General features: G+C 32.7%; 1 protein-coding gene across 1 annotated transcript in view; it reads right to left on the bottom strand.

Annotated features, from left to right (window-relative positions):
• LOC134695228 (uncharacterized) overlaps positions 1–26,729 on the bottom strand; it is a 142,792-nt gene that overhangs the window by 40,448 nt on the left and 75,615 nt on the right. Inside the window, exons 6-10 of the mRNA XM_063556439.1 lie at positions 10,914–10,984; positions 10,507–10,524; positions 9,202–9,336; positions 5,534–7,116; positions 550–732 (exon numbers count right to left, since the gene is read on the bottom strand). Coding sequence (XP_063412509.1) covers positions 550–732; positions 5,534–7,116; positions 9,202–9,336; positions 10,507–10,524; positions 10,914–10,984 — 1,990 coding nt within the window. The remainder of the gene's footprint in view (positions 1–549; positions 733–5,533; positions 7,117–9,201; positions 9,337–10,506; positions 10,525–10,913; positions 10,985–26,729) is intronic.

Here is a 26,729-nt window from a genome sequence, read left to right as displayed (position 1 = left end):
TCAATTGCAATTTAAAATAAATCAAACACAGATTGTATAGGGTAAATGCCCTTCAAAAAGACCATGATCTTGAAATGAATAGAAACACTTGCATGAAGCAGACAGGTATATAAAATACATAGTGTTTGCAAGTTAAGTTGACCACTTTGTTTTTGGTCACCAGATATAAGTACCTTACCTATAAAATGCAGAAAGTTTAGGAGTTGTTGCTCCGACCTTGACTTTGGTGTTATTGGACATGACCTTGTTTCCTCTAACTTTGTAACTTACCTATAAAATGCAGAAAGTTTAGGAGTTGTTGCCCCTGACCGTGACTTTGGTGTTATTGGACATGACCTTGTTTCCTCTAACTTTGTAACTTACCTATAAAATGCAGAAAGTTTAGGAGTTGTTGCCCCTGACCGTGACTTTGATGTTATTGGACATGACCTTGTTTCCTCTAACTTTGTAACTTACCTATAAAATGCAGAAAGTTTAGGAGTTGTTGCTCCTGACCTTGACTTTGGTGGTATTGGACATGACCTTGTTTCCTCTAACTTTGTAACTTACCTATAAAATGCAGAAAGTTTAGGAGTTGTTGCCCCTGACCTTGACTTTGGTGTTATAGGACATGACCTTGTTTCCTCTAACTTTGTTGCCATATGAAATATTCTCTCTGTAATGGAAGGCATTGGTACGTCCTGATTGTCATTGTTGTCGTGAGAAATACTCTTACGCTGCTCTTGTTCTCGTCTGAAATTACAAAATTAGAAAATATGGAATACTTTTATCAAAATAATAGTCTAACTTCACAAAGCACTTTACATGCAGCATTTTAATTTTGTGGTTCCTGAAATTATCTAGGTCCAAATCCAACATATAATCAAATGTTAATACAATTAATTTTAGGTCCATTTGGTCATAAAGCTATCCTAGTGTTTCTGTATTTCAAAATCATTGGCTTTAAATAATGAGCTTCTTTTGTTCCTGAGGAAGATAAATCCATGACAGCATAATAAAGTTTTCCTTTTTAAATGAACTGTAATATATATGGAACTGATAGCAATTTCCTAGGTGAAAAAGTCATAAAAACAGCAAGAACAGTGATATACAATGTACTAATTTTAACATTTCTTGGTATGTCGACTTCATCATGTCAGGGTGAAGTATGGACTCAATGTTAAATCCTCAAAGTAAAATCAATATCTGAATGAATAAGGAAAACCTGTACCTGAACTTGTACCTGAACATCTTGTATAATCCTTATTGTATTAAACCTGCATGATTTCTGGCATTCATCTCTGATCATTTATTACAGACTTTAGCAAAGGTTGGACATAATGTTGGCACAGGGGTATATTTATGTAATAGTTTATGCAGAGGTGACACCTCAGTTTGTAGGTGCGTACCTTACTATATTTTGTTTATGAATAGGTCAGAAATACACCCTTCTGTTCCATGAAACAAGAGCCTAACTTCAAACATTGTGTTGGCAGGATAGCCTTCTTAATAGATTAGAAAAAGCTATTTATATGCTGTGAATTTTCATCATGTCACTTTCTTTATCATGTCTTAATCCAAGGCTTGACTAATTTTCTTTGTTTTGTTTTGTTTTTCCTTTGAAATCATTGCAAAATATTAATTCTTTTTCCTAATGTCGATCCACATCCATTAATTACATCCAGATAGATAAAATTAATTTTTTTGTCTTATGCATTAACATTATTTCTAGACACAAAAAAAGTTTCCTTATTTCATGAAACAACACCTCCAAAAGAAAGACAACTCTTGTAAAATCAATATAAGGGAGGTAACTATTGCTGAGTTACTTTAGAAATTTGGTTATTTCCCACATGTTCTGTGTCTACATTGTAACTTTATAAAAAGTATGGAAGATATCACCAACCAAAGATGTAATAACTTATCAAGTTAACATGATGTAAATGATCTTATTTACTAAACAACTTCCTGTAGGTATTAAACCTGTAAGGTAAACTATTTATCAGATATCAAAACATATTAAAACTTATCGGCATGGTATCAAATCAGATTATTTATATCTCATTACCAGCTTCTTTATCATAGTGTAAGTTAGTTCAGTGGAAACTTAGTGATTGATACAATAGGATCTGTGTTTAGGTTGGCATTCAAAACAATATGGAATGGCAAAATCAAATATTAAAAAGAAGAGCTTTAAAAAACAAAATAATAGAATGTGTCTGAGGACACGGGTGACCCCCCACAAATAAAAATGGGATGAACAGATGGAAAGACTGACAGAGGGAGAGATGGAAGGACAGATGGAAAGACTGACAGACGGAGAGATTGAAGGACAGATGGAAAGACTGACAGACGGAGAGATTGAAGGACAGATGGAAAGACTGACAGACGGAGAGATTGAAGGACAGAAAGGAAGAAGAGGACAGTTAAGGGTTACTCTTTAATAATGCATATTTGGATAAGGCTATCTATGCCTGGGGGTACAAAAACCTTAGATTTAATACCTTATCAAGTTTGGGTTCAGACCTCCTACTACAAACAAGAGTGCACATGCTGAAATGTCTCGCCTTCTTTACTAATCATTGTTATTATGTTGATAGTCCTAAATATAAAGCTTTATTACAACTGTCACATAAACTTAACATTAACCAAGAAAACTAAACAAAGACCAATGAACCATGAAAATGAGGTCAAGGTCAGATGAACCATGCCAGGCAGGCATGTACAGCAAACAATTCTTCTATACAACAAATATAGTTGATCTATTGCCTATAGTTTAAGAAAAACAAAAACACAAAAACTTAACACTGAGCAATGAACCGTGAAAATAAGGTCAAGGTCAAATAAAACCTGCAGGACTGACTTATAGATCAGAAAATATTTCCATACACCAAATATAGTTGACCTATTGCATATAGTATTAAAAAAAAGACCAAACCTGAAAAACTTAATTTTGATCACTGAACCATGAAAATGAGGTCAAGGTCAGATTAAACCTGCCAGCTAGACATGTACACCTTACAATCATTCCATATACCAAATATAGTAGACCTATTGCATACAGTATAAGAAAAACAGACCAAAACACACAAAAACTTAACTATAACCACTGAACCATGAAAATGGGGTCAAGGTCAGATGACACCTGCCAGTTTGACATGTACACCTCACAGTCCTTCCATACACCGAATATACTAGACCTATTGCTTATAGTATCTGTGATATTGACTTGACCACAAAAACTTAACCTTGTTCACTGATCCATGAAATGAGGTTGAGGTCAATTGAAAACTGTCTGACGGGCATGAGGACCTTGCAAGGTACGCACATACCAAATATAGTTATCCTATTACTTATAATAAGATAACATTATAAAAAATCTTAACTTTTTTTTCATTGGACATGTGACTGACGAAAACTTCGTAACATGAGGCATCCATATACAAAGTATGAAGCATCTAGGTCTTCCACCTTCTAAAATATAAAGCTTTTAAGAAGTTAGAGAACGCCGTTGCTGTAACTGCCGTAGCCGCCACCGCAGGATCACTATCCCTATGTCGAGCTTTCTGCAACAAAAGTCTCAGGCTCGACAAAAAAGGAGATATTCTGGCAGACATTTCAAATTAAATAGTGCTGACCTATCAAAACATCCAAACAAAAAACCACAAAAAATACAGAGAACTGACAAGTAAAGGCTGTCATTACCTCATTGAACTTCAGAGTAAGTATTTCCTGAGAATCAAAACAAACAACTTGGAATCAAATTAACTTGACTAATCTGGTTCTGAGAGGGAATTCAAATCTAGCAAATAACATGAATAAGATGTTGTTCTTACCTTCAAAGTGTACAGACACATCTGGTAATCGATTGAGCAATATATTACACTCTGTGACAAACATCTGGGGATCGATTGAGCAATATATTACACTCTGTGACAAACATCTGGGGATCAACCAGGGGTAATGCATGCTATAATGTGCAATTAATGTATATGAGGTGCCATTCAGGGGTTTAAATAAGTTTTATGCATTAAAAGTGAAAAATTCTATCGATGGGATCTATAAAAAGAACATAATTAATTCTAAATGATTTTGTCTAAGAAAAGTTTAAAAATTCATCGTTTTTTAATCTTTTAATCGTACATGTTAGCTTGTTAAAAGTCCAAAATTTTAAAGAAAAAACATCGCATACTTGTTTATAGGATTTTTCTGTATGTACCCTATAGATATAAGAAGATGTGGTATGAGTCCCAATGAGACAACTCTCTATCCAAGTCAGAATTTATAAAAGTAAACCATTATATGTCACAATCACATCAACAAATGACACCTACTGAACATCCGATTCCTATAAAAAAGAAGATGTGGTATGATTGCCAATGAGACAACTCTCCACAAGAGACCAAAATGACACAGAAATTAACAACTATAGGTCACCATATGGCCTTCAACAATGAGCAAAGCCTCATTTTTATAAATGCCTCAAAAAGTCTACCTTAAGATTTTATTTGAATAACAACAGAATTGAAAGTCTCCCAATGTTACATTTAAACAATTTTAGTACAATAAAAAATATTTTCTACATTCCTGCCTTCTTCTCCATTAGGAACCAATAAAGAACCCAGACTTTAAAAAAAGAGGCAAGTGATGACATTTGCTTACAATATTTTGATTTAAAAAAAAATTTTATTCAGAAATTTAAGGTTTTGCTTTATATCATGAAATCCACAAACAAAACTGATACCCTAAATTTATAATGGTACCAACCCTAAGCAGAGTAAAATAACCAAATTACCGGACTAGGGAAGGCAATGCTTCAAGCTTGTATCCTTTACATACCCCTTACTACATGCATGTACTAATTAAAAAGACTACTCTAGTTAATGAATTAAGATGATTGATTCGTCTGACAGAATCTCAGTCTGACTGTATCAATGTCACACACAATGATGAAAGAGGGGAGAAAATACAGTCAGACATTAATGAGTCAAAGACGGGAGCTTCAATCAGAGATAAAACTGGTTCAGCATTGAGTGTTTGCTTTTACCTATATCAGTTTCATCTAAATAAATGGCTTGCTTTTTACCAGTGTTTCAGAGTTTCAGTGTTAAGGTAGTGAATCAAGTTTATCATGTTTAAGTTTAGAATAGGGTTTAGAAAGTGGGAAATGTTTTAAATGAACGGTCTCCAGACCAGTGGCGGATTCAGCCATTTCTTTAAAAAAAGAAGGGCTCCGCTCCAGGACAATAAGGGAGGGGGTCCGAACCCTGGACATTTAGAGGATGGGGAGTTCCAACCATATGTTCCCATTCAAAAGAAAAGCTTTGATTGATAACAACAGAGATGTGTACTTATCTACAGTATATTATCTGACATGCAGAGTTAAAAAGGTCAAATTCCTAATATTCCCCACCCACAGCTGTTAGATGCCAATTGTTTTCTTTGGTCGTTGTGGTCTGTTACATGTGTTGGACTCAGATGTGATACTGTACTTACAATCTTCCAAAATGAACAGAAAAACATAAAACATTCTAAAATAACTGACTACACCTACCTTAAACTTTCTTGAATATCATCTTTAGCAGAGAGAGTCATTTTAGATCCCTTTTCAATTTCTGGTGAATCATCCTCATGACGTGATCTTCTCCTCTGTAATATTGTAGCTAGTTCAGGATCGACAACAACACCAGCTTTTTTCATAGATTCAGCACGTTTAAGTATTCCTCTCGGTTTAAATCTATCATTTTTAGAACCATACGATTCTGAACGTTTTAAACTTGTTGTACCTAAACTTGCTAATTTAGCTTCAGTTGCTTTCACTTTTTCCAACAAGCTTGGAGATATATGACCTTTCCTTTCAGGTGACTTACGAAGTTCTTCCACTTTTTGATGCGTAACACTACTTTTTGTTTCCACTTTTAGCTCAACCTTCTTGTCCTCACAAACTTCTTTTTCAGAATTTTTTACTGAATCTGCATCAATTTTTCCGTGTGATGTTCTCCGTACATCCTTAATGAATGATGTCACTTGTTGAGGAGATTCTATGTCCACTTTAGATAAAGCACTCTTCATGCTACCTAATTCATCGGAAGATAAACGTCTGATTGAAGGTTTGGCGCCACCTATATCCTGTGACACCTCGGCTAGAACAGCCAGACTTGTATCAATGTCTGACAAGTCCGGTTTCACATCACTAATTCCATTTTTATGAGATTGAGTTTCATTTGAGGGCGCCATGTTGGATGAGGCCACTTGGGATTTTGTAAGATCCCGAGACGATTTCCTTGGGAGACGTGGGACAACCTTAACTTCAGATTCCTGAGACACAGATGAAACTTCAGTAATAGGTTCTGATGGCTGAACAGTTAAACGTTCTTCTGACACAGATGGTGCTGGCTTTTCAACACCATTTACAGTGCGAGAATCAGTTTCGTGTCTCCTTGCTTTTAAAATAGACAAAACTTCCGTATTCTCAATAACTTCTTCAACATCAGCTGCTGGGGCCAAGTTTTCAGCTTTTTCAATTTTCTTACTAGTAATTCTCTCCCTTTCATCTTTTTCTCCGTCTTTCTGTTGAGTTTTCACATGTTTTTTTCGTTGTTTTAATATTTCTGCCAATTCATCAGTTGGTTTATCGCTAGCTTGACAGAGATAAGTTCTGCTTGATTTCATTTCGTCTTCTTCAGTTATAACCTCTGATTGCACATGCTCAGTTATAACCTCTGAGTGCACATGCTCAGTGTCAACTTTATCTGGAATGTTGGGTAAAATTCTACGTTCAACTGGATCTGGACTACTTTGTCTTCGCATAAAATTAGATTTAAAGCTCCCCGATCGTTGAACTCCTTTGATAGTTTCTATATCCTCCGGAGGTGGCGTACGTTTTACACGTAAACTTTGTGTCCTCTCAGGTGTACTCCTACGTGACTCGTCACTACTCCCACTACCTAGTGCATCTTGACGTCGAAGGCCAGACTGTTTCCGTGGCGATAGATCATCAGGTTCAGGACTAGAGAATCGTTGTAAGAGAGATGAGAAATTGTTTTTACGAGTGATTTTTGGAGGTGCTTTGGCTGAGTCCTCAGTTTTTCTTTCTGCCTCATTTTCATGTGAGAATTTCGAAATTGCTGAGGAAACCTGAAAATATTCAGAAAAGTTTAAATTGCATATTAAAACCTTAAAAACATTAATAGTTTAAAAGATTGCATAATAGTGATACAAGTTATATTTTTCTTGTTTCACATATATATATAGTGTGGAATATTGAATTATTTCATTTGAAAGTATTATTTTTTTATGATAAAGATAATGAAGCAATTAAGAAAAATAAAAAAATATAGACTTTTTCATTTTGGTCTCTTGTGGACAATTGTCTCATTGCCATTGGCAATCATACCACATCTTCTTTTTTATATTATTCCATTCTATTTCTATCTTATTTCTGGTCAACAATTAGAATTCACCAGTGCTTGTTGACCAGTGTTATTGTGCATTTTCTTTTGAGTCACACTTTATCATGAGTGTGTTTATATTACATGTTGGTATTTCTTTCCTTATTCACAAATATTTTTTCCTCAAACTATGAACAGGAATAAATAGGTATCTAAAAAAAGAAGATGTGGTATGATTGCCAATGAGACAACTCTCCACAAGAGACCTAAATGACACAGAATTGTTATCTCTCTCTTCATGTCAATGCAGAAGTTTATAGACAAGGGGACATAACTCTATTATTTCATGAGAGTCAGAAATCTCACATTTTGATGATTTATCTTCCAATGGCAAATTTAAGGTATATTATAAGGTAAGAACATGTTAATGTAACAAGAATATTAATTCTGCTTTGAACTAGACTGATTCACTGAGCCCAATTATTATTGACTGTGCTTGTTCACAAGGTCAGACTTCAAACAGACTAGTGCTTTAATACCTCTCTTAAGAGCATACGATACAGTTACAGGGAAGGTAATGACGTTGCTAACGTAATTTGTTATATTCGCGACGTCAAACTGTGACATATCGGGAAAAGATGCATTTTTCGACTGATTTTTATCTTTCAAACTGATTTAATTTGAAAACAAGTTCATGGACCCCTATTTTTCAAAACGGCATTTTGTTTCATTTTTCAAGGGGATTATGTGACCCAAATTTTATTAAACTGTAAATAGAGAATTTTTTTTAATTTTGATAAACATGCAGTAAAAAATGACGTTTTTTCCTCAATTCATGAACATTTGATAAAGATGAGTTATTTCTGAATAAAAAATTGCATATTTTTCTGGGATATTTATAAAATACAATAATTACCAATTATTTAACAAAAAACAATTTGTGTTTATCTTTTATAACAAAAACGTTTTGTCTTTCTTTCGAAAAAGAAATGACGGGCACAAATCTGAATTTTGAGCAAATATACAAAATTTCTACCTCATTTTACTCAAAAAGTAGCACATGAAGGTATATTTTTTATAACATATTTGATTCAATCAGGTAAAAAATAGCCTATATGCAAATTTTAATGAACTTGTAAATACAGCATCAAAACTGTATCGTATGCCTTTAATTTGAAGAGTTAAGTATCCTGAACTTGTACTTGTTTAATTTGATTGCTCTATGACGGCTTCTATAACCTCTTGCCTAGTACTGAACTCTTCAGGTTGAGAGCAAAGTAGAGATACTGTAATAGCAAGAGGTTAAAGAAGCCATGATAGAGCATCTGTCCCAAGTCAGGAGCCTCTGTCCCAAGTCTGGAGCCTCTGACCTTTGTTAATCTTGTATGTTTTTAATTATAGTTTCTTTATATATATTTCAGAGTTAAGTATGATGTCCAATTATCAATGCACTTAGTACACAATTTTGTTTAGGGGCCAGCTGAAGCATGCCTCTAGGGGCAGGATTTTCTTGCTGTATTGAACACCCATTGATGGCCTTCGGCTGTTGTTTGCACTTTGGTCGGGATGTTGTCTCTTTGACATATAATATTCACCATTTCCATTCTCAATTTTATATTGCATACATATATGTCAAACAAACTAGTACACATAGTTGTTTAGGGGCCAGCTAAAGCACACCTCTGGGATGTGGGATTTTCTCGCTGTATTGAAGACCCATTGGTGGCCTACAGCTGTTTTCAGCTGCTCTTTGGTTTGGTTGTTGTTGTCTCTTTGACATGTTCCCCATTTCCATTCTCAATTTAATTACAGATAACTGGAACATACTTACCTTAGATGGAAATGAGAATTTAGATGGCAGTAAATGATCTAAAATAGATTTTCCTGTTGCATGCTGGGTATTATCAGTATGATTAGTACCATGCTGTGAGGAGGGGTGAGTGTGGTGACTTGTAGAATTTGTTACCTGAGGGAAAGGTAAGTATAAGGTTATTAAACATTATAATGGTTAACATTAATTTCTAACTAAATGAGCAACAATGTACTAAAAATAATTCCTGTAATACTGTGGATTCAATATAGTTTGGAAGACATATTTTTCATTCATGATTTTTTCTTTTCAGATCTGAGACTATACTGTGTTGTTTGAGTTCAGACTGACGTAATTGTTTCATCAAGAATTACAAAAATAACTTTGAATATAAAAAGAATATCACCAAAAAAAATCTTGATATTTGCTGACAGCTATTTAAACCTTTGATACTAAGTATATAATATACATAATGATTTATATCCACCCAATTGTATACCTTTTGTATACCTGTTTAAATTAACCTGGGTGTGTTGCCAAATTGTAAATTTACATATATTATATATAAATACAGTCATAAAACATAAAATTTAATCTTCAATGTCATGTGTGGGAGTAATGATCTCAATAAACACAAATTATTTATTGTCCTCATCAATGGTGTCTCAACCTAACAATAAATATGATTTTTGAAGGGTGAGCATTAATTTATGATTATAACAGTGGAGAATCTTGGCTTCCATTCAAGTATCATTGACCGTCTACTGTCATTCTGTGGAATCAAAATTAACAAATTATCTCCCCTTTTAACATTAAGGAATCACACTGGCCATCTTTGATTGTTTCTTGCTTTTTACTATAATGATTAAGGGCAATCAGACAACAGCAAAAGAGTTGTCACATATTATTTTTTGTGATTTTTCAGTGTAACAGCTTCTTGTGCATTTGATTTCATCCCCATATTTATGGGGCTGCCTTGCATGTTCAATCTTGTTGTATATGTGTAGTATTTTGTGGAATGTTGTTTATGCTTTTCCTTCTTTTCAATTTTGGCCAATACATTGTATGTTTTTTCTTGATATCTTTGGGTTTTATTGCTCCCTTTTTTAAATTTTTATTCAAAAATGTAGTTTATTTTTTTAAATGACCAATTGCATGCAAATATATAATTAACAGTTGTAGTAAAAAGGGTTTCTAAAGTTGGTGCAAAATTCCAAAAACTTTAATTTCATGCTTTTCATTGGTTAAATTCAAACTTTTGAACACCATGCTTCTAATTGGTTATTAAATAATTGAACAGTTTTTTCAACTCCATGCTTTTTATACCTCAAAGTCTACATCGTCCTGTAATAATGTCAGAAGCATTAATTTAACCAATTATAGCAATTTTTTGTTCACATGCTTTTTAAGCAAAAATTCATAATAAAACAACTTTTTTATATTCAAAGCAAATAGTAAAAGCTTCAACACAGAAAGGCATCATGAAGTTTAATTAGAATAAAATGATTAAAGCACTGAACATTGAACTGCCATTGTTTTGACAAGAACAATAACATGCTCCTAAAAGTTGTAACTTTAGCGACACGAGATGCTAAGCTCTATAATATCTCCTAATTTTGATAATGTTTACAAAATTATTAATGTTGATCGTCATTTAATTATTAAAGCTACCCTTTTTTCTGTTCTTTTTTTAAATGTTTTTTTCTCACATTTTTTCCATCTTTAAAACTTACTTGAGATTTAGATGAAACAAGATCCGATGATTCTGATGAAAATGATGATGGTTTGTCTCCCCCTGATAAACCTGAAAAACAAAATTAAAACATAAATACAGAAGTCACTAATCTGTTTTAGAATTAACACACATGACTTACAATCACAAGAAAAGTCAGTAGATTCAAAAAGCAACTACTTCAACATCAATTAGGAGATAACTATTATGAAAACATTGTATTAGAAGATTTGTGGTCATCAATTTATGGTTTGATGGTCGCAAATTAAGTAAACATATAACTTTGCAACAACAATGTTCGTTTATTTATTAAAAAAATAGGCAGAGCTGCAGGAAAATGAAGGTCATGTTCAAAAGCTTTATCAATAGGTTATAGAAGGTTTTTGTGGCAGCATGCCACCAATCTTTCATTATCATGGTTATATTTCAGTTCTATCCCTCCCTTTAAACTCTAGAAATATCCAAACTCAAGATTCTTCTTCTTAAGGTACAGAGAACCATCAAGATTATGAAAGTTATATGGTGCACTACATGCAGACTTCAATGTTGTAAACAATTAGTGTTTTAACAGATACTTAACCAAGCTTATTAAAACTCCTGACATCTCATCAAAACAGAATTAAACAAACTTAAAACAAAATGAGTCTGCTAATTGTCTATAAATTGTTTCTGCATCCAATATAAATGTCTATACTTGTTCCTGGTTAACCATTGCCTGGTACCCATATGTAAACAACACAGCAACCAACATCTGCAGAGCAGATCATGTAAACAAACAATCTAACCAGGAAACAGCTGACCATTTCAAAAACTTCTTTTCAAGGTTCTGATATCATCGAAATTCAAAGAACATAAAATGTTTGTTTTGGTATATTAACGTCATTCAGTTCAAGTTCAAGATATACCAAAGAGGGGCAAAAAGACTGCACTTCTTTCAAATGTTATGGGTCTTTATTTTTTGTGTTTTGTACCTTTAAGTCATATTTGGTATCTTTGTATCAAGGATCTATTATCCAAGGTTTGCAACAGTTCAAACTTAATAATTCTTCAAAATCTCCAAAATTAGGATTTAATTTTTTACATGGGGAACCATGATAAAAGAAATACCACTGTACTATCATGCATATTTCTCCTCAAGTTTTTCAATTATTTATGCTGAACAGTGGCCCTAAGAGTTACTAGATACTATAACTAATAATACCATCAAAGGGAAGATAACTGTATTGTTATCTTGCCAGAAGCCACAAGTATTATATATACTAGAACACACCCGTGATATCGCGGGTCCCGTGACTGAAACAATTGAAAACTGTACCTATACGCCTCATTTTTAGTCCAGATTTTTAGTATTCGTATTGTAATCTTAGAAAGTCTTACTGATTTAAATACTACAATAGGTAACAATTTGACAATTTAGCAGTGTCAACCCTGTGAGTATGACCGGTGTTTATAGCATATTAATCCTGAATACGCCGTTTGTTGGTGCGCCTGTTAGATGCGGAACGTACAGATAAGGTAATAGGTAACAGGTGAATATACTATTGGTATCGGTATCGGACTCGACCTGGAACTTCTTAATTATTGGCAATATTAATTACGTGGAAAACAAAAGGGCCTGGAGTGGTGTAATTTTTAATCTACACCTTTGTACTATATTAGTTATATATAAAGTTGAATTCTTTGATTTGTCGTTATTACGTGATGACGGCTGACAAATTGGACCTCGTAATTTTAGTATTATAGATTCATATAATAGAAAAACAAGGATATGGACTATCCATCCTCGACACAAAACCCATACATGCACAGCAAAATAAAAGCAAATGAGCTGTGTTTGTATTATTGTTCTTCATCTCCAAGTCTTTCCTTACTGGAAAGAATTGCCCACTTAAAGTAAGAAAGGAAAGAGACTGTACATTAATACCATTATTTACTGCCCATAGAATATGTAACCCCCAAGGGATGACACACTTATTATAAAGTCTGAATTCCTAACTGAAATGAAAATTCAACTGTGAGGGTAAATGAGGCAATTTAGGCAGAATAGGCAACCTCTTTCAATAATTCGCATTTCATATTTCATAGTTGAACCTAAACTATTTCTGGAGTTCAAAATACATGGATATGTAGCCAGGGGTAGATCCAGCCATTTTAAAAAGGGGGAGGGGGGTCCTAACCTAGGACAAAGGGGGGGGGTCCAATTACATGTCCCCATTCAAATGCATTGATAGTCCAAAATAATGTGGGGTTCCAACCCCCGGACCCCCCCCCCCCCCCCCCCCCCCCCCCCCCCCCCCCCCCCCCCCTTTTCCCCCTATGCCCTATGGATCTGCGCCTGGTCGCAATATATAAATAACATGGTTGAAAATAATGCAATTGTCAATGAGACATCATATACCAAATATACATTATATAGAAGAAAGCAACCACAGTCTACATTCCCATTCAAAATTAAATAACAATGTGTTATACAAAATTCAGATAATGATCAATTTAAGATGACAATTATTGACATTATTTGTTTCTTTGTCTAGATAAACTTGACAATAAGTCCCTACAATTAAGATCTTACTGTAAACTTGATATTATCATCCAAGATATAAAATACTTTATCCTTCTGTCACTTCAAATTCAGGAAGTCGCTTAAAATTTTCACCTTCACTTTCATTCAAGCATGTTAAATGTAGAATGTTGTCAGCCGTAAAGTTGATATTATACTTCATAGGTCCAGTAATTGTCAAATAAGATTGTGTTGTTCACTTTAATGTCCCGTCAAGCGTACAAACTTACGTAACGTTCAGATCCTGTCTCCCCAATCAATACCTTGCAAGAATTACATAATCATCCAACGAAAAATCGTATTCAATATTTTGGTTTAAATTTTCCTTTGTATGCCGTGCCAGGTATAGTAATCCTGATTTAGAGGCTTTTTTCTAATAATAACCACTTAATCCCCCGAATATTACCACAAACAATTCTTACGTTCTTGAACAGATTAGGTTATTTTTTTACAAATCCATTTGAGTAAACACAACACCTAACTAATTGGTGTGTTGACTACTGCAGTATAACTAAAACCAATATCAAATTGATATTTGTCATTCCACATTTCTATTGATCTATTGATAAAATTCTGAATGACACACACTAATAGCTTGTCAAGTCTGTCAGTGAAGGAAAATCTTCAATTAAACATGAGCTCATTTTTATTTTTCCATTTATCTAACCTGTCAATTTCTACTAAAAAAATAACAATCCATTCTTCAGTTGCTCTGAGTTCAGTTGATATGTACATAACTGATTGTAAAACAATATGTATTGATCAAAGGGAGGTAATCCATAAAATCTGTGAGTTAATGGGAAATCAGCTCATTTTTATTTTTCCATTTAATCTAACCTGTCAATTTTCTTATACAAAAAACAATCCATTCTTCAGTTGATATGTAAATAACTGATTAAAAAAACAAAATGCATTAATCAAAGGGAAGTAATCCATAAAATCTGATTCTTCCTTCATTTCAAAAGAATCAAACCAGTCAAGTTCTAATACAAAACTTCTTACATATAAAATGTATTGATGAAAGGGAGATAATTCCATCAATCTGCTACTTCCCTCATGGAAAATTGGTGGCTGAATATTGTCTGAATTATTTCTGAATTCTATCTGAATAATCGTCTGAATAGGTCTGAATGTTGTATTTGTGTCTATTTCTGAATATTGACTGGATTTCGGACTATTCAGCCAGTATTCAGAAACAGAAATATTCAGAAACTAAGAAATATTCAGAAAATTTATGGTTTAAATGATGCTGTATTAAGAAATCTTCAGCCATTTTTTAAGACATATTCAGCAATATTCAGAAATCTTCAGCCAACATTCTTCCAATCTTCAGCCATACTAAGAAATATTCAGACATATTAAGAAATATTCAGACATATATTAAGAAATATTCAGACATTAAGAAATATTCATATATATTCAGAAATATTCATATACATATTCAGAAATATTCAACCATATTAAGAACTATTCAGACAAATTCATCCAATCTTCAGCCTTATTAAGACATATTCAGCCATAATAAGATAGCATGAAATGGAATCAAAACCCCATTGTAACTGATTTGATCTTCCAATTAAGCCCAAGGTTTATCACTTTTTCTAAGAAACACAAAATATAGTGAGTGCTTTGATCATAGATTGATCTGAATATATTCAAATATTTAAATAAATAACATTCTTAACATCATATCCATGAAAAAAATGGCCTGCATGGTTTGCATAAGAATAAAAACAGTAACTATGGTCAGCTTAGTCCAAATAATTATGACGTCTTGAAAGGCTATTATATTTTTTTTCTTTGACGCCTTACTTCGACTTGTTGATGTAAGGCGTCAAAGAAAAAAATTATAATAGCCTTTCAAGACGTCATAATTATTTGGACTATGGTCAGCTTAAACCTCACTCACAAACTGATTAACTAATATAAAAATTATGTGTCAGATATAAACTTCTCTTCCTTTCTGTAATTTAAAACTTGCTGTCTCTGTACTTCAAACTTGAATTGCTGAATAAAGGTATTAAAATGGAGTCTGCATAAAATCTGTTTCATATCATTGCTGGCAGCTCATATTTAATCCCCTAAAAGTACAAAAATATCCACAAAGAATCAATTGTTCTTGAGGTTATGAAGCAATAAATTCAATAGAAACATTATTGCATTATGCATTTGTACTGTATCTTACATTGGAAGCCTAAACTCAAATTAAGACCCCCCCCCCTTTTATCCCTTGAAGATAAAATTGGTGACTTATAGTTTTCACTAAGTTTGTTCACCCAATTTAATTTCTACATTTAAAGTAGAAAGTGGTAGTGCATTTTTTAAAGTTATTGACTGCAGATTAACCTAGTAACTATTTGTTTTATGAATGTGACAACAAATTTTGAACAATAAATATTCATTACATTAATTGTCTGCCAAAATTTTCGGATGTTTTCTCAGATTTAAATCCTAAATGTTTTATAATAGTGCCTCAACAAATTGCATTTTATAATAATTACAATTATCATATTTTAAATCAAAATACTTATCTGAAAACATTTGCGTTTGGATTCTCCATTTTGTTTATCCAGCGTAATCTTTGATGACGTATGCCAGTGCGTTTCAGTCAAGGTGTCAATCTCGCCCCATATCATATCGGCCCGGAATTGATTCGTCCCCGTAACGGTGTTTTAGTGAAACTTCTCAAAACATGCCGCCGGTCAGGTCACAAATTACGGCCGATTTGCAGGGTTTGCTGGTTAGTTGAAATTTAAAATTTCGAAGAGTAACTTCCCCTTAATATGGGTGTTTGAGAAATATTTAAAAATGTATTTGATCTTATTCAAATATACGTTTTCCTTTGTGAATTTTAGTTTTGTGAATAATTTCTATTGTTAAATACTGCTACAACTTGTATTTCATCTTATTTATTTTTTTTTATTTTGCAGGAATAAAAAATAAAAAACACCATACACTAACGATTTTTCCCTAATAATTATGTGAAATTTGTAAACAATGTAACCCTGGATATTGCCGATAATCACTAATTGTAAAACATTGGGATAATGAAAATAAATTGACAAGCTGAACAGTACTCACAGTTACTGTCTTTATGATACATAACAATTTTATTACTAATCAGTGATATAAGATGACAAGGCCCGTTTTGTGAGGTTGAATTATTATGAATTTAATTATTCAAATACAAAAATGACACCTGCTAGTATCCGATTGAAAGGAATCATATGGCCAGTTTTGTAAGGTTAAATGACCATTTAATGTACGGGTCTCCTTGATTTAGCCGGTATGGTGGGAGAACTGTATTTAGAGAAGTTTTAATGTATAAGAAACATGAATTCCTGGTGTTGCATTAAAAACATTTCCCCACTGAATGGTTATTTTATTGTCGGCTTTGCACCTTGCTGCAAAAGCTCAGTGCAAAAGGTGTCAAAGCTAAAATTAAATAGCCTTTCAAAACGTCATAATTATTTGGACTAGGTACAAATGAATTGTACTGATAATATAACTGTTAGAATTTAATATAAGTACCTTTTCTACCAAAATTAATGCCCATGCACCAGTATATCCAATATCTTAATGATAATAAAGCAATACTGCTTAATTTTCAAAAACGCAATATTTTAAAGTGCACAAGTGTTTGTTCAGTTTTTCATCACTAAATGATCAAACTACTCATGAGTTTTTTATTATGTACACTTGGTTTTCCAAAGTATTTTATAGTTATATATCAATGGGTTTAAACTGATGACTGTAACTGCATTCACGGTCATCCCAAAATGTTAGATGAAAAATAGGGGGGATTATTATTACCTTGGGATCGGGTGTTTTTAAGCTCAGGATTTCGGGATTCACTCTTTCGGGATTAGGAAATTCTTATTTTGGGATTTCGGGACGTCGGGATTATGGGATTTCGTTTTTTAAGTCCTGGATTTCGGGATTAGGAACCCTCCTATCACACCTCAAAAATAAGGTCAGTAGCTATATTGCCTTGGGAAAACACTGTAAGATTCTTGCACTTTTATGTTGATGAGCCAGATGAAGGATTTCAAAATTTTTGTAATCAGGGAAATTAATTCTTGCTGTTATTTGTACATTTTCAAAATATTTTATTTTATGTAGTTTTGTTGGTGAAACTTATTCACATAACATTCAGACTTTTGAAGAATTATTTTTTATGTTTCCATTTATGTGTTAAAATTAAATAACTCAGTGTAATTCAGATCTATGACTTATTTCTAGTTTTCTGAATGATTTAGAAAAATTCAGACAATATTCATTTCTATGAGATTATAATTTACTTATTTCCAGTTTTCTGACTTTTGTCTGACATAACTTCTGAATGATTAAAAAAAATTCAGACCAAATTCAGATCTATATATTAGAATTTACTTATTTCAAATTTTCTGAATTTTGTCTGACATAATATCTGAATGATTAAGAATAATTCAGACAATATTCAGATATTTAGGGGTGTATTTAATTAATTTTTGGTTTCTGAATTGATCTTACTGCTGTTTCTTAATTATTCAGACAAATAAGACAGTATTCAGAAGTTATGAATATGTCTGAAACTTTTTCTGACTAAATAAGAAATATTCAGACAAAATTCAGAACTATAAGACAATATTCAGACACCATCAATAAACAGGTCAGACAGGATTCAGACACCTGATTTGTTCTAAGACACATTTCAGCCAAAATTCAGAAAATTTCAGCCATATTCAGCTAATATTCAGAAATTATGGTTCATGAGGGTTATGTTAGACAACTCCTTCATATCAGAACATTTCAAATATGTCAAGTTAGTACAGAAAGAGACAGTCAATTCCACACTTTTGTTGATATGTAAACGTTACTTATCAAAATGTTTTTTTATCAACAAACATTGGAATTACGCTATAGAAGCGAAGCTCCTGCTAGAGGAGGAAGATAAAGACTAGGTAACAGGTAACAAACAAAATGTTTTTTTTATCAAAGGGAGGTAATCAATGAAATCTTCTACATAAGTTAGTTTCTGTAAATTCAAACTATTGTAAGGTGTTTACAAATACAAGTAATTTGTGACTGGGTGAGTGTTACAATAATAAGAATTCACATTCTGATATCTTAATGCATATTTTCCTAAAGTACCATTAATTAATCTGGAATTATGGTCAATTCTTCAAAAATCAGAAAATTAGATGCACACAACAAATTCTGAATATAAATTAATTATTCAATCATTTCGAATAATTCCAACCTGTCAATTTCTTAAACAAAGCAAGTCAATATAACTTTTGAGTATATCTAAAAATAAGTATTGGTCAAAGGGAGGTAATTCATGATAATCTTGAACTGATACTTCAACTTGTGTTAAATCCTCTATAATTTCCCAGTTATTCTTAAAACTTTCTTTGATCAAGAGAGCTCTGTGGTTATTATAAACTTTGTAATACTTACTTTTGAAAACTGGTCCGAATACTACTCCAATAATCCATCTGAACCAATCGTAAAAGATTAGAAACACGTTCATCTTATTTTCATTCAGGCACCATCAAAACAATACAATAACAGCTCAACTCAAAAGTTCTATTTGGTCTTTCTCTAATCTCAAAGCCATTTTAAATTTACAAAGTATCACTTTTATATTTGTAACAGACAACTTGACAAATTATTCCATTATCACTTCATGACTCATTTTGTGGCCTTTTTTGGAATAATGTTAACAAATGTTGACCAGATACAGGTTTTGTGTTATTTTTCACATAGTTCATGATATCCAAGCAAAACTGTTGTTTTATAGATAATCCATGTTCAATTTCCATGCAGTTTGATACCCAGCTAAATTCTTTAAGTTACGATGACATCATGTCTTATTACAAAACCGAGTAAAACGATTGTCCTAAAAAACCACAATAATTTCAACACAATTAGCGAACAGTAAATATTTTGTGAAGCAAAAAACTTCAGGCAATATTGAAACTTTAAACTAATTCTTTTTAAAAGTTCATGATCCAACAAAATTAAAATATTTTATAAAATTAAAATTCAGAGCATTAGTTGTTCCAAATTAATAAATTATATAGGTTACAAAGTTCAAAGGACGAATTTTAAATCTATTTAAACAAAAATAAGAAATTTTAACTATTAGACATTACCATTGCATTTAGGTGTAAAGAATTTTCTATTTCAACAATAGCTGATCAAATACATGACGAGCAGATTCGATCAGTTATAACAGATTATTATCTCTTTTCAAAACTACAAAAACTCTTTCAATGGCAAACATTTAAATTATTTTGGATAAAATGCAGAAAGAATTTGCAGAAGGTAACCTTTAGACCTCATATTGATATCTCTCCCTTAGAGCTCTGCAGGAAGCCTACTCTGTGCAAGAAAACAACCTCATACAAAGATATATGTCACTTTCTTTCTTACACTATGTTAAAAACAAATTCTTGAAACTGAATCAAATGCATGTATGAAAGCAACAGTTCCATCCTTCACTAACTAAACAGGAAAAACATCTTCGTTCCTTCAAGTTTCAGCTGTCCAGGTAAATAACTAAACTGTATATGTAAATTCTAAGTAGATTTTTACAAAGGGGAGACAACTCCATAATTTGACACCAATCACTTTTAATCTCAAATCACATTTTCTTCCCAGATTCTTTCTTCTACAATACACATTTATTTTTTAGTAGTGTTTTCTTTCAATAATTGACACTGATATGATATTGTTTAAATAAAATATATCTGTTGTCTTGCAAAAGTACAGTGTCATTTCATCTGGAAACAGATCTTATATCAGATCAGATAAAAACTCCAGCTATATTATGTTTCCTATCTTTGAACATTTTGAATAAAATCCTCCAGTTTCATGACTTGAATTTCCATTCTCTTTTTTATATTAAATACTAGACTAAATCCAATGAAATCTTCAAACTATTTTACTGTACACATATATATCCTTCGTGTTAAACTAAGATAGTAGTATGGAATTCTATACTTAAAATGTATATTTTATCATTTCTTAAATCTCCTATAATGATTCTTACATGTAAGAATCGTCAGGGTTCCTAGTCATGACTGGTTTCCTCATCTAAATTCTCCTCCATGAAGAATTATTACAATACACAATAGGTTTTCTATAATTATCTATATATCAATAATATAAATTCCAGGTATTACTTCAATATATTCCAATCATCAGGTATACAATAATTTTGATCATCACTGGTCCTGGACTTCTCCTCAACCTTCTGATAATGGCGCCAATCAGAAGTCAGCTTACATCCTCAATAAATCTGGCTTAATATTTCACAGAAATATCAAAATCTTCTACAGAAAAATCAAACTAATGATCATCACTGGACCTAACCTGGTATTCCTCCTCAACCTTGCTATAATGGCGCCAATCAGAAGTCAGCCTTATATATACATCCTCAATAAATCTGACTTAATATTTCACAGAAATATCAAAATTATACTAAATCATCAGAGAATATATCCTTTAGATATTTACCAACTATGCAAGACCCTCATGGGTTGTCAAGCTCGTGTAAGACCCTCGTGGGTAGCCAAGGTCAGTAAAATCCACCCTCATCATCCTGCAGATATTTACATAGCAGAGTATCTTGGTGTAAAAAAACTTATACTTTACACTTTTTGTACCAATAATGTTGCAAAGCAGGGATGTTTACAAATGTTTATAACGTCTGTTACTTGTAGTAAAGACTAAGATGTTGCACAGTTCTATACAACATAATGATCAATATAATTAATTAACATGGAGCACATAGCATATACATATGGAATTAATTAAAAAAAATAAACATTAACCCATCAATGTAATATAACAAATACTGTCTTTACAGAAATGCAATGCAGACTGACTGAGTGTTATAAGGATATACATTTCAAACAGAAGCTAGCCATATCCTTCATTTTGTAACAAAAATCCAAATCTTGAAAGAATACCACAGTGAGTTACTCAAAAAGTTCAAATCATGCATGAATACCACTTACTCAAGAGCCCAAATCATGAAGCAGACCTCAATGAAATCTATACAATAAAAACTGTGTCCACAATTTTTTAATTTCCATTAGTATTCACTTATGTTTTTTTCTCTCTGTCAAAACCTGCTACTCAAGTTTTGCTCTGGTATATACAGAAATGGTTGTTCCCACGTCTTTTCTTAATATTTATATATATAAGGTTGAAAGCCATCTTTACTATTATGCAATAATAAAACCCATTAATATAAAAATATCAATTTAAACAATTAAAATTGAAATGACATAACAATATTAATAAATGGTTGTCTGCCTGTCATTATAACAAGGTCTGAAAGAAAACCAAACACAATATTCTTCTCAAAAACATCAAATCAAAATTAACATTAAATTCCATATTTTATGATGTCTAAAACAATAATAACGTCAAATTATCATCTAAAAGAAATCAATTTTAAGTGAATTTATTCTCATGTTATTTTTTTGAAAATAAAATTACGAGACAAATTGCCCCAGGCATTACGAGACTTTTCATAAAAATATCATTCCTAAAATAAGTTGATCTTTTACAAAAACATGGTATAATCCAATGTTAATTTAAACTTGTGAACATACAATGTGCAAAATTGTTTATAAATTGTTCATCCAGTGGAAATAAACCTGTCTGTCCCGTTTCCTTACTTTCATATTCAATAACTGTCCACTTTTAATCATAATATAAAAAAAGAAGATGTGGTATGATTGACAACTCTCCACAAGAAATTAACAACTATAGGTCACCGTACGGCCTTCAACAATCAGCAAAGTCCATACCACATAGTCAGCTATAAAAGGCCCCGAAATGAGTTTTTTTCTGAAATTGTTCATTTTCACCATCAACCATTCCTTTCATTCATATTCACTGTCCACTTTTAATTGTTGCTTTTTGCAATCTTTCATCAGTTTGCCATCAGCGTTATGACATCATTCCTCTCATCACGATTTCTAAAGAGATACGTTTCTTTTAGTCTTTCTCACGATTTCTATATATATGTATATGTTTCTTTTGTCTTTTCATTTTAATTCTATGCCATCCTCATTCATCAGCTCACAATAATGTCCACAGGTGTTATAAGTTTGTTTTAAATGTCCGCAGGTGTTCTGTAATAATTCATGATTGATTGAATGTAGCTTGCTTTAATGTCCAGTAGCAATTTACAGTCACTCAAAATATCTATAAAAGTTTGTGTTCCATAGCTTTTCCTTTGTGACAAATCTTAGGCAATGATGATCGGTGCACAAACTTTATTACCCATTTTTCCTTTGCACTTTCCTTTTTTTTCATTCTGTCAGCATGGCTCTTTTCTTATGACAAATCTAGGCAATGATGATCGGTGCACAAACTTTATTACCCATTTTTCCTTTGCACTTTCCTTTTTTTTCATTCTGTCATCATGGCTCTTTTCTTATGACAAATCTTAGGCAATGATGATCGGTGCACAAACTTTATTACCCATTTTTCCTTTTCCGTTGCACTTTCCTTTTTTTTCATTCTGTCATCATGGCTCTTTTCTTATGACAAATCTAGGCAATGATGATCAGTGCACAAACTTTATTACCCATTTTTCCGTTGCACTTTCCTTTTTTTTTATTCTGTCAGCATGGCTCTTTTCTTATGACAAATCTAGGCAATGATGATCGATGCACAAACTTTATTACCCATTTTTCCTTTTCCGTTGCACTTTCCTTTTTTTTTATTCTGTCAGCATGGCTCTTTTCTTATGACAAATCTAGGCAATGATGATCGATGCACAAACTTTATTACCCATTTTTCCTTTTCCGTTGCACTTTCCTTTTTTTTCATTCTGTCATCATGGCTCTTTTCTTATGACAAATCTAGGCAATGATGATCGATGCACAAACTTTATTACCCATTTTTCCTTTTCCGTTGCACTTTCCTTTTTTTTCATTCTGTCATCATGGCTCTTTTCTTATGACAAATCTAGGCAATGATGATCGGTGCACAAACTTTATTACCCATTTTTCCTTTGCACTTTCCTTTTTTTTTATTCTGTCAGCATGGCTCTTTTCTTATGACAAATCTAGGCAATGATGATCGATACACAAACTTTATTACCCATTTTTCCTTTGCACTTTCCTTTTTTTTTATTCTGTCAGCATGGCTCTTTTCTTATGACAAATCTAGGCAATGATGATCGGTGGACAAACTTTATTACCCATTTTTCCTTTTCCGTTGCACTTTCCTTTTTTTTTATTCTGTCAGCATGGCTCTTTTCTTATGACAAATCTAGGCAATGATGATCGATGCACAAACTTTATTACCCATTTTTCCTTTGCACTTTCCTTTTTTTTTATTCTGTCAGCATGGCTCTTTTCTTATGACAAATCTAGGCAATGATGATCGGTGGACAAACTTTATTACCCATTTTTCCTTTTCCGTTGCACTTTCCTTTTTTTTTATTCTGTCAGCATGGCTCTTTTCTTATGACAAATCTAGGCAATGATGATCGATGCACAAACTTTATTACCCATTTTTCCTTTGCACTTTCCTTTTTTTTTATTCTGTCAGCATGGCTCTTTTCTTATGACAAATCTAGGCAATGATGATCGATGCACAAACTTTATTACCCATTTTTCCTTTTCCGTTGCACTTTCCTTTTTTTTTATTCTGTCAGCATGGCTCTTTTCTTATGACAAATCTAGGCAATGATGATCGGTGGACAAACTTTATTACCCATTTTTCCTTTGCACTTTCCTTTTTTTTTATTCTGTCATCATGGCTCTTTTCTTATGACAAATCTAGGCAATGATGATCGATGCACAAACTTTATTACCCATTTTTCCTTTTCCGTTGCACTTTCCTTTTTTTTTATTCTGTCAGCATGGCTCTTTTCTTATGACAAATCTAGGCAATGATGATTGGTGCACAAACTTTATTACCCATTTTTCCTTTGCACTTTCCTTTTTTTTTATTCTGTCAGCATGGCTCTTTTCTTATGACAAATCTAGGCAATGATGATTGGTGCACAAACTTTATTACCCATTTTTCCTTTGCACTTTCCTTTTTTTTTATTCTGTCAGCATGGCTCTTTTCTTATGACAAATCTAGGCAATGATGATCGATGCACAAACTTTATTACCCATTTTTCCGTTGCACTTTCCTTTTTTTTTATTCTGTCAGCATGGCTCTTTTCTTATGACAAATCTAGGCAATGATGATCGATGCACAAACTTTATTACCCATTTTTCCTTTTCCGTTGCACTTTCCTTTTTTTTTATTCTGTCAGCATGGCTCTTTTCTTATGACAAATCTAGGCAATGATGATTGGTGCACAAACTTTATTACCCATTTTTCCTTTCTGTTGCACTTTCCTTTTTTTTATTCTGTCAGCATGGCTCTTTTCTTATGACAAATCTAGGCAATGATGATTGGTGCACAAACTTTATTACCCATTTTTCCTTTGCACTTTCCTTTTTTTTTATTCTGTCAGCATGGCTCTTTTCTTATGACAAATCTAGGCAATGATGATCGATGCACAAACTTTATTACCCATTTTTCCTTTTCCGTTGCACTTTCCTTTTTTTTTATTCTGTCAGCATGGCTCTTTTCTTATGACAAATCTAGGCAATGATGATCGGTGGACAAACTTTATTACCCATTTTTCCTTTTCCGTTGCACTTTCCTTTTTTTTTATTCTGTCAGCATGGCTCTTTTCTTATGACAAATCTAGGCAATGATGATCGATGCACAAACTTTATTACCCATTTTTCCTTTGCACTTTCCTTTTTTTTTATTCTGTCAGCATGGCTCTTTTCTTATGACAAATCTAGGCAATGATGATCGATGCACAAACTTTATTACCCATTTTTCCTTTTCCGTTGCACTTTCCTTTTTTTTTATTCTGTCAGCATGGCTCTTTTCTTATGACAAATCTAGGCAATGATGATCGGTGGACAAACTTTATTACCCATTTTTCCTTTGCACTTTCCTTTTTTTTTATTCTGTCATCATGGCTCTTTTCTTATGACAAATCTAGGCAATGATGATCGATGCACAAACTTTATTACCCATTTTTCCTTTGCACTTTCCTTTTTTTTTATTCTGTCATCATGGCTCTTTTCTTATGACAAATCTAGGCAATGATGATCGATGCACAAACTTTATTACCCATTTTTCCTTTTCCGTTGCACTTTCCTTTTTTTTTATTCTGTCATCATGGCTCTTTTCTTATGACAAATCTAGGCAATGATGATCGGTGCACAAACTTTATTACCCATTTTTCCGTTGCACTTTCCTTTTTTTTTATTCTGTCATCATGGCTCTTTTCTTATGACAAATCTAGGCAATGATGATCGATGCACAAACTTTATTACCCATTTTTCCTTTTCCGTTGCACTTTCCTTTTTTTTTATTCTGTCATCATGGCTCTTTTCTTATGACAAATCTAGGCAATGATGATCGATGCACAAACTTTATTACCCATTTTTCCTTTGCACTTTCCTTTTTTTTTATTCTGTCAGCATGGCTCTTTTCTTATGACAAATCTAGGCAATGATGATCGGTGGACAAACTTTATTACCCATTTTTCCTTTTCCGTTGCACTTTCCTTTTTTTTTATTCTGTCAGCATGGCTCTTTTCTTATGACAAATCTAGGCAATGATGATCGATGCACAAACTTTATTACCCATTTTTCCGTTGCACTTTCCTTTTTTTTTATTCTGTCATCATGGCTCTTTTCTTATGACAAATCTAGGCAATGATGATCGATGCACAAACTTTATTACCCATTTTTCCTTTTCCGTTGCACTTTCCTTTTTTTTTATTCTGTCATCATGGCTCTTTTCTTATGACAAATCTAGGCAATGATGATCGATGCACAAACTTTATTACCCATTTTTCCTTTTCCGTTGCACTTTCCTTTTTTTTTATTCTGTCAGCATGGCTCTTTTCTTATGACAAATCTAGGCAATGATGATCGATGCACAAACTTTATTACCCATTTTTCCTTTTCCGTTGCACTTTCCTTTTTTTTTATTCTGTCAGCATGGCTCTTTTCTTATGACAAATCTAGGCAATGATGATCGATGCACAAACTTTATTACCCATTTTTCCTTTGCACTTTCCTTTTTTTTTATTCTGTCAGCATGGCTCTTTTCTTATGACAAATCTAGGCAATGATGATCGGTGGACAAACTTTATTACCCATTTTTCCTTTGCACTTTCCTTTTTTTTTATTCTGTCATCATGGCTCTTTTCTT

The sequence above is a fragment of the Mytilus trossulus genome, chromosome 13, assembly GCF_036588685.1.
Source record: "Mytilus trossulus isolate FHL-02 chromosome 13, PNRI_Mtr1.1.1.hap1, whole genome shotgun sequence".
In the NCBI taxonomy this organism is placed as follows: Eukaryota; Metazoa; Mollusca; class Bivalvia; order Mytilida; family Mytilidae; genus Mytilus; species Mytilus trossulus.
The sequence above is the reverse complement of the archived record's forward strand: the minus strand, read 5'-3'. Positions and strand labels throughout refer to the sequence as shown.